Here is a 12,878-nt window from a genome sequence, read left to right on the forward strand (position 1 = left end):
ATGATGAAAGTTCTGTACTGTTTTTCCCCATTGCTTGGAAAATTCTCTCCCTCCTCCCTCCCTTCCCTCCCCAACCAAATCTCTGCCAAGCAAGCAGCTGTGAACAAAATTTCTCAGCAAGATGAATTTGAATTTTCACATGCTCTGTGGAACAGGATACACAAATACAGCTTTGAGAGGATCACACTTGAGGGGTGCAAGTCCAGAATCTCTGCAGATGCTTGAAAGGGATGAGCCTTTGGAGGTGTCTTATTAAATTGAAGAGTACAGGGGGGAAAAAAAAAAATAAAAATGCATGCCAAGGGCATTTCTTAGTGAGTTCTGGTACCTCAGTCTGTGGGAAATAATGCCTATAAGTTTGATGTCCAAGCTGGGAGTCAAAGCCAAACTAATGCTTATGAGTTCAGCACTGGTCTCTGAGACACTGACTGAACAATGGCAGGATCTGCTCTATACAAACTCAAATGATTCTTTTTTTAATTAATTTGGGTAGACATCCTTATAAAAGCTTCCCATCAAATTCCATGCATTTTGTTTCTGCCGAGGACTTTTTGCTGGAGTGTGAAATCAGTCTGAGTCTTCTGTCAGGTTTATTTTTCTCAAGGAAAATAAATGCAGGTTGTGAGTATGTAGAAAATATGGGCACCTATATTAAAGCCATATACTATTTTCCATGCTTGCAGTGGAAATTTTCATTTGCTTGCAATTTTGACAGGCTTTAAACTGAGATTTTCCATTACATTTCCTGCCTTTATGTTATTGTTAATATTGCATCTGGAGGGGAGAAGATGTGCTTAAATATATGAACTATGTGCAAATAAAATTTGTATGCAATTCATGAGCAGAATAGCTGTGCTTCGTCCACATTCCTCTGCTGTAGCTAGAGTGCTTGTAATGTTTTATTACATTTGATATGTAATATTTCATCTTCATTGAGTGTCTTGTCCAAGTGAGACTCCCATTTATCAAGGCAGAGATTTTTGTCTGCAATTTATGTAAGATTTTTAATGTTCATAGTATTTTATTTTGGTTTTCATTCAGGTAAGAGAGGGCGGAATACTGCAAAAGGATATGGAAAATCTGTTTGTAATTAAAGGAACTCTAATTGGACTTTAGGGACTGTGTGTAAGATACACTGGTCTTTCCCACGGCCACACCCTGAGCATATGATCTTCTACTGAATTCATGGAAACATTCGCACTGCTTCCTACAGATTGCAGCTGGCACTGTCTGTGAAACCTCTGCCTCACAGAGAGCAGGGGGGTTTGTGTGACGCCGTGCAGCGCTGGGCTTCGTTCTGCAGCCCCGTGGAGCAGAGGGAATGTGTGTGAGAAGAGCGCAAGGCTCAGTGCCCCTGTGCAGAAATTCCGGGATGCGGCACGGCCGCTGTGTCCGTGGGGGTGGCAGCGAGGGCCCTGCTGACCCTGCGTGTGCGGCTTTCGGAACGCGTGCCAGCCAAATTGTCAGCTCCCCCACCAACTGCTCTTGCTATTTCAAACTTTTCGCATCTCTCACAGTGGCAGAAGCTCGGCAAGCAGAATTTTTTTTAGTGGCACGGAATCAATTCTCTGTTAACAGCATGAAAATGTAACAGGGTGTCAACTGAAGTATAAGGCCGGCTAGACTTGTGCCTCTCCACTTTTCAGCCTGGTTACTCTCCAGTATTTCAAAATGTGAATTAAGACTTCAGGATATAATTGCTGGACAAATTTGAAAATTAAAAAAGGTTTAGCTACTTATTTGCAAGTAAGGATTATATACTATTTCAGGTGGAAGAAATTTTGCCTAAGTGGTGTTTCAGAAAAGATACAGAAATGTATTTTTTCAGTTAGTGCTAAAGATTTCTACTTAGATAATCTTACTCAGACTAAAAGACTGAGCTCAGATAAAAAAGAAATTACTCTTTTTAAAGTAAGTTCACATTGACAATGATAATTCATAAAGATCAACACTCAAACGTGTTCTAGGTGGTTGAAAATAGCAATACCTGTCCAAACAGTCATAAGAGCCCTTTGGGGGATTGTAGGTTACAAAACAAGTTGAGACTCAAGTTTATCCTGGTGCCAGTTAATTTTTGCCCTCTGTGTCCAGATCAGAACGAGGAATGCAGTGGGCAAATACTGAGAGAGGTTACTGCAGCCGCTGGGTAGCAACTTGCCTCTGGTCCAAGGATCTCATTTTGTTAAGCTGGTAGTTAATTGCTTTGATCCTGTCACAGTTTAAACTGACATCTCTAGCAAAGAGTTTCCTTCTCCTGGGCGTTTCCACCGGTGTCAGAGCTTTGCTTATGTCCTGTGGGTGTGGCAGGGTGCGGATGAAGCTGAAGGTAATTCCCATTTAGAAGACTTAGAAACAACCATGGGTATTACTTTCCTCAATTTGGCGAAACTAATGTTAACTCAGATTGACAGAAAATAATGTTAATGCAAAATACCATTGGCTTTAGCAATATCTTGGTACATATCATCTGAAGGAGGTGTGGGCAGAGGATGGGAAAACCTTCTATCACTGCCTACTTTATGGCTGCCTTAAGATGATTTCTGCAGCTAATCTGTGAGGAGAAAGAGAGAGATATCTTCCTGGATGTATGATAAAAAGGAAGGCTCTGGTTATAAATGTAAAGAGAAAAGCTTTGATGTTGTTGTTCCCTTAGTCTGCCCCTTGAGTACATGCATCCATGATTTTCTTCCATTGGAGGTCATTCCCGAGCCTTGGCCCTCCTCCCCTGTTGTGTCTGTGTGGTCCTGAACAGGTGCATATACCAATATGCAGGTGTAGATTTGAAAAAGGTCTAGAAGGTAATTTCGTTCCGTACTGTTGAGATTAACTAACTCTGGTTTAACTTTCTTGAGTCTCACAAACCCCTTTACAGCCAGCACGGCCTGTGTGAGCCCAGCTCAAACCGTTTTAGTAATGCTGCAGATGCAAAAACATAGGAGAGATGGGGAATATCTGTAGATAATTAAAGCACAGGAGACAAGCTGCAGACCACTAGAATTCAAAAGGTTGGGTTTGGCTGCTGCTTGTTCTTGGCTTTTCTACAGGACGGATTAGTAGTTTTGATAATTTAGCACAGTATAATGTGAATTGTCTAATATTCAAAGGGGGAAATATTCCAGAGCTTGCACTTTTGACTTCTGGCATGTGAAATTTTAAATTTAAGAGGAAATGTTCTGAACTGCGGTGACTTAGATTGACCTGGTAAAGGCTTTGAAGTAGCTGGCGTATTATTTTATTTTAAATAAGTACACCAAGCTGATTTTTTCTAAAGCTGCCTTAAATTTACCTGAAGTTTTTTTTGACTAGTAAATGCATCAGAAATATCTCATGAGATAAAATTTTAATATTTGGCATGAAGTTTCCATCTGAAATTTCATCCTTAGCCAGTCAAAGCTGCCTTGGGGATATTTTAGCTCTCTGTACTGCATTTTGGATTTTGTTTTTTGTTGTTGTTGTTGTTTGGGGTGCTTTTTAAGAAAAAGAAAGAAATGCAACACAGAAGACTACAGTGCTTCTGACATTTCCATGGAGAGTTTATCTCTACACTTTGTTCATCAGTTCTGGTCAAGTCGATGACCAAAGGTGAACCCAAAGTTGGGACACGGGTTCTGATGCAGTGGCTGCACCAGCGCTTTGTTTATCCTGGCAAAAGCGGTTCCCTTTCCTGGCCACCTGCTCCCTCTCCATCCTGCTCTGAGCTGCTGCTGTGCCATGGGCCACCTGAAAATTAACAATTTAATTAAAGAATGGTATTCTGAAACTTTATTGCTTTATTTATAATTGAATGAGAATATATATCTGCATAAATGTTCACACTTCTGAATGTGAATCTAGAGGAAACTGGTGTGAAGCCTGTAAGTTTCATAGGATATGCTCAGCTGCCAAACTGGGCTGGGCCAATGAGAAAAAGCCTAAGTGGTAAACTCTGAAAGGAACAAAAGTCCTGGTATATTTTGCTTAACCCATTTTCCCATTGCCTTGTTCTGACCTTGAGAAAAGTCTTTGAACTGTGGAAATACTGTTCTTGTAAAATTAGCATGTGCCAATGAAGAAATAACAAAAAAAAAAAACTTCTAAAACTCAGCCAGTTGAAAAAATGACTTCATGTTGTAAACATTTTCACAAAGAAACCTTTGGATCTCTTTTGGGTCATTACTTGGTAAACAGCATCAAACGGAGTCATTCGTATAAAAAAACACTGCCTGAAAGGGGCACACAGGGCAACAGTACACTCTGCAGCTTTTAAACAGCAAGGCTGGGAAAAAGTTCCACTTCAGCATCTCAACAAGGGGCGTTACACAAGTCCTAAGGCTATTTGATTAATTCATAAATTCATAAATTCATACTGTCTTTGCTTTAATTCAAAACAGAAATAGTTTTGCTTGAAGGTGGAGAAATTTTCTTTGGAGGACTGCACTGTCCTTTTCACATATATCATAGGATTTCTGGAGGAGAAAGGGACCCTGCGTCTCATTGAGTGCATCTCTCTGCTCTTGGCAGGACTACCTAAAATTAAATTCTGTGGCTAAGAGTATCACCCATATATAAATGTATCTAGGCAACTACACTTATATACCTAGTAACAATGTGGGAGCTCTCCAACTTGTTAATAGCATGAAATCCATGGAAAAGAATGAATGTCATGAGCTATTCCCTTTTATTTTAAATAGTGTGTTAATTGGAACATCCTTGCCACATCACAGCAGTTGTTTTGGAAGAAGTAAAATTTCAGGGAAGTTTACTGCATGTATTGGAACCCATTTTTAAAATTCCTGTAATGGGAATATAATACTGTTAAAAAAAAAGAAAGAAAGAAAAAAAAAAAAAAATTAATAGGGAGGTACCAAAACGAAATCATCTTGCTCCATCAGCTATTAGAATTTCATCATTCACTAGTCTGCCATCATCTTCCTTTCTGTTAATAGCTGTTTCTAGGATGTTTGATAGTGGATTTTCACAGATAACTCGGTTCAGCAGAGCAGCCTCCCTTCAAAGTTGCTTTGTGCTTGAGTGATTGCTCTGGAAGTTCAGTGCCGTGGCTTACAGAGCTTTGAACTGAACGTGGTGAGTTGTGCCTGGCAGCGTGTGTCGCTCTGCTGATGGATTTTAGGCATCAAGATGCAGCTGGGTTAGGGCCATGGGGTGAAAAGGGTTAAGCTTATAAAATAAGCATAACAATGTGCTTACACAATAGTAGTCAAATAGCACTCACTGGAAACTCCGGAGGCATTAAGAACTATAAACTGCTGGAAATCACAGTTGCATCTCTTGAGAGTAAAGCCCCAGCAGTCTCTTGGTAAAGATTTTATTTTGCCAGAATCTCTGTTGCCTTCCTTTAACGACTAGTTCCTTAGGAGAGACAAATGATTTTACTTTGCTTCAATATTTTTAAAATTCCTATGCTGCCTTTCTTTGGCATAGGAATAGCATACCCTGCTGAGTTGTAAGTATAACCCTCACTGAGTCCCTGCCATTCTTCCACATGGCGTTGCAGGGTCTGTACTGCTGGCTTCATATGTCCTGAAGTCAGTAGCAAGTTCATCATGTTGGCCAAGGAGGGGCAGAGCCCTCATAATTTATAGGGAAAGCATGGAAAGCACTAGGGCCAAGGGAGGACTTCAATGTAAGATCAAGGAGGAAATACTCTTACCGTTTTTATCAGTGGAAATCCTGTTTTAAAGAGCCAAAACTGGTGTGATGGCCAAAACCACAAAAAAATCTGCTCTGTAGTGTGCTGTGTGGAGAGGAGCAATGTTGACCAAGGGCAGAAATTGCAGAACATGCCTTGGGAAGAATCTTGTAGACATTCCCTCCTCCACAATCTTACTGTGAGAGCTGTGTTATGGTGGCATTTTTTGCTCAGGTTTTTTTTGGGGGGTTGGTTTGGATTTTATCTGGACCTCCTCAGAATAACTTGCAGAGTCATCCATACCTGTGAACTGAACAAAAGAAGTGTTAGAAAATAGAGGAAAGCTACCACCGCTGTCACTCTCTCCTAGGTTCTTATAACTTTTGGTGTTATTGGAGCTGGCCACGAGCGTTGCCAATTGCTGCTAGTAATTTCTGCTGGGTGCGGGTGACAAAACTTATCTGAATGGTTGCCAAAAGCTATTCATGGGAAGAAGCACCCAGGAGTAATTTAATCTGTGTAATCTCATATGCAGATGGTTCTGCAATCTCTGCGAGGCTTCTGACATGCAGCCAGAGTGATGCAAAAACAAAAGCAAAAAGTGTGCTAATAAGGAGAACGCAAGATGTGAAACATCTTAGTGAGCCAGTCCTAACTTCCTTCTTGCACAGACCAGTACCATGAGACCAGCACAGCACATGGCCCAGGAATTAAACAGGGAGGACTTTCTCTTACTGAGCTGAACTACCGCCTGCACAAGGAAGGTGCTGTAGAGTAACTCAGGGATAAATTGAGATGTGCCACTGTGTTTCTTTACTTCTATTAATCGTCACAAAGACAGTAAATGCCATTGTGCCACAACTTCTTCCTAGGAGAAACTCCTGGAAAGAATGGTAGACAGAAAATGTTTGTGTGGCGTTCTTTTATTTACCTTTACTTTCAAGTTCCGTAATTATTAGGAGGATGGAGTAATTCCTACGCAAACAGCTGTGAGCTGTTTACTATGGGATACCACTGAGCAGTTTGCTCAAATCCTGGCAGAAGTGATTCCCTCAGAAAAAAAAAAAAAAAAAAAAAAAAAGGCAGATTACCCAAATAGGAAGATTTCCACACTGCCTTGCATTGTTCTCTGATACAGTTTTACAGTCCATGTGCAGAACTCAGTGAATCTGCTGTGTATAATTGTTTGGCTGGCGCTGCCCACTTGCCAAGCCCTTTTAGTCAGAGAAGTATTTCCCAGAAAGTTGATGTGAGTGAAGATTCAAGTGGAGGCTCTATCTGTGGTTCCATTTGAGGCTACTGGTTTTGTTGGTTTGGGGGAGGTTTTTATCAACAGTGCAATTTGAACAGCAATTCAAATTAGGGAAACTTTGAAAAGTATTGGGCGATTTCCAACTTGTTGGTTTTGCCTTTATCTTGGGCGGAAACAACCAAATGTTGCCTGAGGTTTTAAATACTTCAAGTTGTATGCCTCCCTCCAAAAAGAACCAGAAGAAACAAAGTGTCAAGAAAATACCCATTCTGACACCATTTTCAGGAGAAGGTTATATATCTGCATGCAAACATGTTTAAGTTCAGTGTTAGAAGGGTACAGAACACTGCAGGGTATATAATTTACACTGCACAAGATTTGTGGCTTTCTGTTTGTTGTAATGGTTGTTTTGTTGGCTTCTGGGCAAATCAAAGATTACCAGTCAGTGAAAAATGTTTGGGCATTTATGGATGGGCCTGCGGTGCTGGAGGTAGGCTCTCCCTCCTATCCCACTCCCACAGAGCTGCATTCTCACTTGAGTCAGATTTGAGAACTGCTTGAGGTGGAAGCTGCCTGTGTTTTTTGTTTTGTACTAAATCTGGTTTTCAAGTTCAAAAAAACTGTTGGTTTTTTTTTTTTTTTTTACTTTTTAATGACTGCTTTTTTTAACCCTTTTACTGTATGGTTGAAACGGGAAGTGTCTGGAGCTCAGCAAGGGTGCCACTTACTCCTGGGAGGATGGGGAAAAGTTAAAAGTAGAAACAGCTGATGAGGCAGGATGGCTCTGTAGAGAAAGCGGGAGGAAGAGAAATGGGAACATCTGTTAAAGCAATACCAGTGACTATTTTAGCTAAGCCCAGCTTGCAGTACCTTTTTAATTCCTCGTTCTTCAGTAGGTGTCACTGCTATCAGTGACAAACACAATGTAGGCCTTGGGAGTATCGTTAATGGCAGCTCCTTTTTTGTCGTTTTGTTTAAGTTACCTCACTCTTCACTAAGTGCACAAACGTGCATCAGAAATAAAAGTGATATTTCAAAGATCTGGAAGATCTGTTTTACTGTTACGATTCCCCATTCTTTTCTCGCTGATGTTGCCTTTCAGTGGGAAAATACTTCAGCCAGAGGACTGCCAGTAGCTGTAGTGTAGTCCACACCACCTCAGTTCCAGTCAATACCTGCCGTGGAAATGTAAATCCCTGCCCTACTGACTGTTGTGCAGATCCCCACTGTCGCAGAGTGGAATCAAGGGGTTCATTCAAGACAGATTAATCTCAATCCAACACAGTGCTTTTCTCTGCCCCACAGTGGATTTGTCAGATTTACACAACAATAGCAGAACAACTTGGGAAGCATCAATATTTAAGGAAACCTAAGAATGGTCTCTTTTCACTACTAATTTCTTGTGTGCCTAATACCTCCCAGCTCTGAGAGGGAAAGAATTTTCAGAGAATTAGGTTTGGTTTGTATCTCATCAGAGCAGATGATTAATAAAAGCAGCCTGTCTTTCTTAGCAGTACTGGCTTGCTGCCTCAGCCAATGGAATATATTGCTGTCCATCCCTAAGAAAGTTCTTAATTTTCCTTGGAAAGGTCTTGTCCAGACTAACTGGAATAAATGTTGAGTGAATGAATCCATGTAGTGATGCAAGAAATGCTTTCCTGCAGTCCAAACAGGCATCTGAATGACCTTCATCCTGCGTCTTGTAATTAAGTCCATAAGTAGTGATGTTTAGAAAACGGTGGTGGTTGGGTTCTTTTTCTCTTCTATATGTTAGCAACTGAGGGGAGTGAGTAGAAAGCATAGAGTGCATTATAGGCTTAACATTTTATCTCCTGGGAAGACTTAATAATTTAGCAGCAGATTCCAGAGCAGCGGATAGGAAATGTCTACAAAACCACTTGGTTAGAAAAGACTTGGGCCATTAAAGAAACTGAGCTAAGGAATGACTTTTGATATTGTGAAATAGAAATAAACTTGGACTCTGAATCAAAGCAGATCATTTCTGCCTTTGTTTATATGATGTATCTTTGAGATAAATTAAAATAAGCAAATGAGAGCAATATCAAAACATGCTGTTTAAATTTTTCATCTAACATTTATTTTAGCATAAGGATTTTTGGAACTGTTGTAGAGAAAATTATTCTGAACTCTTGTATACATGTATAGAAAAACATACACTAAATTACGGTTGCTATTTTCTACTTGGTTCATGTATTGGCTTGTCCTTTGCACATCATCTGTGGATTTTAACCCTGCACAGATGTGCTTTGTCATACTTGGGAGAGAAAATATTATTGACTGACTTTACAGTAAGTTATTAATTCCAATTTCCTTAGAAGGCTGGGGCTTTTTCCCCTAGGAAAACACACACATCTGTGAATGAATGAAACATGTGATAGGTTCAAATTAATCACACTTGCCCCCAGTTGTCATGCAGAATTGAGCTCATATTGCCCTTCTATTAATTTATATATATTTTAGATATCTTAGTCAAGCCTTAGTCACTGCACAGAGATATTTAGATTTTTCTTTAGTTAACAGATCTTTAAAGTTATCGATTCACTTTAGTTCTTATCATGTGGATTTTCCAGGGAATTAGCAGCTCAAACCAAGGATATATTTCATGTACGCTGATTGGTCTTCCTTTAAGTGTTTTCAGATTTGAATTTCAGAGCCTCACCTGTGCAATTTGCAGCAATCAGTGTTCCAGGATTGCCTTCCACTGGTCAAAATAGAAGGAAGGTTATGGATACAACTTTAGTCTGGGTTAAAGAGGCACAGCTGATTTCATGACACATTTCTTGTCTTTGTATCAGGCTGTTCAATAAACAGCAGTGATTTCCTATTTAGTAGTTAATGTGTCCTGCAAGATGCTGTTTATTGTATTAGGGGGACCCAGTCCCAGCGTAAAAACAGAAAAGTAGCAATGTTGAGTGCTTGCTTTCTGTGACTGAGACGGGGTGGGGTTTTTTTAAAATGAGCTTTTTGTGCCGTTATCTCTGCTGGCCAATCTACAGCACTTGTTTGTCATACCCCATTTTCTGATGGCACATCACTGCTGGATAAGAAATCTTCCAAAGACAAAAGCAGGTGTGATGTGAGGGGGAATGTGGCTTGGGTCAGGACACAGGTTTGTGTGTGGGTACAGCACCCCCAGCCCTCTGCATTCTCTGGCAGTGGGGTCTCTGCGCTGTGAGGACTTTGGGTATGCAAGGATTGTCTCTTAAATCACAGTGTGAGAGTTGGAGTGAATTCATCTGTGCCAGGGAGCTAAACTCATGCAGTGTTACTGCTTTTATTGTAGCTGAGAATAGCTTCCTTGATACTGCTGCAGTGAAATACTTGGATTTTTGAAACGTGGTTTAGTTGTAATAACTGAGTATGCAGAGGTCTTTTTCCACGATGCAATCAGAAGAAAAGCTCTCATCTCAATTCCAGGTTCAGCTTTGTGATCTTCGTAGGATACTTCAAGACAAAACTCTTTAACATTTCCCATCCTTTTGAGGCTGTTGTCACACCAGGGTTACATTAGATAGGTTGTCTACATGCTTCATAAATAATTGTGTATATTTTATGCTTTGGGCGAATTTTTCACTTCAAGAATCAATTCTGAAAAGGGTCTGCTGCATAAGGTGATTATAGCTGGCTTGAGTATTTGTGTTTTCTTCAAATGACAGATAAAGAAATATAGGTACTGCAGGTACAGAAGCTATTTTACAGCTCACAATGAATGCATTGCTACTATCACCCTTGCAAAGCTGGAAGTTCAGGGTGAAGTGGCTTCTCACTAGATCAGTTATTCCAGAAACGGCAATATTAAATGTCAGGAGGTATGAAGAAAATGGGAAATAAATGTGTGTGTTTGAAAGTCCAGGTGTATTTGAGGGGACTGACCCGCAGTTTGCTGTGCTCTCCCAAAGGCCCCGAGTGCCGTTTGTTTGCTCTGAAGGTGTTGGCTGAGGCAGTGGAGGCAGCAGTGCAGGAAATCCCTGCTGCTGGAGTTCAGTGCTGAGGAGCTGAGAGCCTTGCTTTGACACCATGGATCCCTGTCTGTCTCACATGGCATCACTGTGCGTGAATAGAAACGGAGAGGAACCCCATCCATTTGTTTTAGTTCAGAAATAAAATATGAAAGTCCTTTATCAGTTTTGGATTTCACTAATTGCTAAATTTCTTTTTTTTTTTTTTCTTCCCTATTGCAGTTTGAGTTCATTCAGCTACAACATAAGATTGATTGCACCAGATATAAAAATGACAAAAATCTGGATCACATTTTTGCTGCTCTTCTTACTGGTTACTATGGTGAGTTTTATGAATTTTTAAAATCACTTCCAGTTTTAACAACCCTGTACAGAGTACCATAGAAATTATTAATATGGAAGCTCAGAAGGAGCTAATCTTGTGTTCAAATGTAGCTTCTGCTCACCGGGAGCTTTATTTACCTTCTGTTGTCCGTTAAATTTCTTTGGTGGAGGAACAGAAATAGTTTTTATCTCTGCTGAATCCAGCATATTCTCTGCTGGCTCAGAACAGTAGCAGTGGACAAGTGACACAGAGGCAGTACCCTGCAGAGACCCCAAGAAGAGGAGGAGACAACAAACTGAGATTCAGAGGCATCCTCAGAAATTTTAATGTCATCCCTTGTACAACAGCGGTAGAGTATTTCAATCCGCAGCTTTGGTTTTTTTCTGTGAAGCTTTGTAGCTTCCCATAAAATATTTAATTACTATTAAAAATGCACTTTAAAAGTTCAGGGTTTCGTCAAGATCAACTTTCCTGAGATTTTTTTAATTCTTAATTTTAATAGCTAACAAAGTAGTTGTCTGGTCTTTCGAACAACATTCTCTATTCTGAGGATTCACTTTATGGTTCACCAGACTACAGAGAAACCAAATAGCTCCGGACAAGCTAAACGCTTCAGTGCATAAAATGTACAGAAGGTCTTTTTTCATAAAGGTTCATTTTGGGCCTGACTGAAACATCTTTTAGACTAAAATTTGATATATTTCACTGGATTTTACAAAAGTTGTTCACATGCTTCTAACTGTGTCAGTGCTTTCTTTGCATGTTGCCATTCTTATTTACAAATCTTGTCAATTTTTCCTACCCTGTGCTCATTCAGGAGACATTTATCAAGACTCAGTGGTAAGAATTGCTAAATTAACCAGAAAAACATAAAATCATATTGTCAGTAATAAGATTTGAAGATCACTCCCTTTCAGTAAAATAATATTTGAAGTGCAATATTTGAAAATAATGATGTCAAAAAATTTGTGTTGGAGCTTCTATGTGGTTTGCTGAAAGACGTGTTTTTCCTCTTAGTTCTTTGCCAGTGCTACTCCGGCTGAGGGACATCAGAACACCACAATGGACTTTGCCCAGCTGAGCGTTACACGGAATAAAATCATGACGGCACAGTATGAGTGCTACCAGAAGATTATGCAAGACCCTGTTCACAAGAAAGAAGGTAGAGGTTGTTTTCTCATGAGGTTTTACTAATGCAAGTGGTCAACATTACTATTACAGTAATTCGGGGTCCTTTAGTTATATTAATTTCTTATCTTGCTAGCAGTTATTTTTCAGGTTGTAACAATATTTCCCCAATTTTTTGTAAGCATCACTTTGGGATGGATGAAGTAATATTTATCCTATCTGCCCACAGCACCACTTCTGATATAACACAAAGCTTTTTCTTTCTGATGAAATAAGAAAATGTTAATTTACATAGATACCTATATTAAAAAATCATGACTAATTAATCTTGACATCTTATTTTATTTCATGTTCTTATTATATCTCTGTCTGCCTGGTCACATTTGCCTTTAAAAATTGTCAGTATCTTCATCCACACAGTTTCCCTGCTCTGAGGGTTGTGCTGGTGTCATTGATGCTTTTCCTGACAAGTCACTCAGGGCTGACCTCAGCGACTCCAGCTGTTGCTGTATTCACTTGGTAGCTTCTGGAAATACTGAGTGGCTTTTGAGGCAAGGAGAGCTG

General features: G+C 39.9%; 1 protein-coding gene across 1 annotated transcript in view; it reads left to right on the forward strand.

Moving 5' to 3' along the window:
* The window catches only part of CALCRL (calcitonin receptor like receptor), a 61,097-nt gene that overhangs the window by 21,804 nt on the left and 26,415 nt on the right, over positions 1-12,878 (forward strand). The window contains exons 2-3 of the mRNA XM_040069907.2: positions 11,084-11,183; positions 12,204-12,348. Coding sequence (XP_039925841.1) covers positions 11,133-11,183; positions 12,204-12,348 — 196 coding nt within the window. The 5' untranslated portion in view covers positions 11,084-11,132. The remainder of the gene's footprint in view (positions 1-11,083; positions 11,184-12,203; positions 12,349-12,878) is intronic.

Source organism: Hirundo rustica, chromosome 7 (genome assembly GCF_015227805.2).
Source record: "Hirundo rustica isolate bHirRus1 chromosome 7, bHirRus1.pri.v3, whole genome shotgun sequence".
In the NCBI taxonomy this organism is placed as follows: domain Eukaryota; kingdom Metazoa; phylum Chordata; class Aves; order Passeriformes; family Hirundinidae; genus Hirundo; species Hirundo rustica.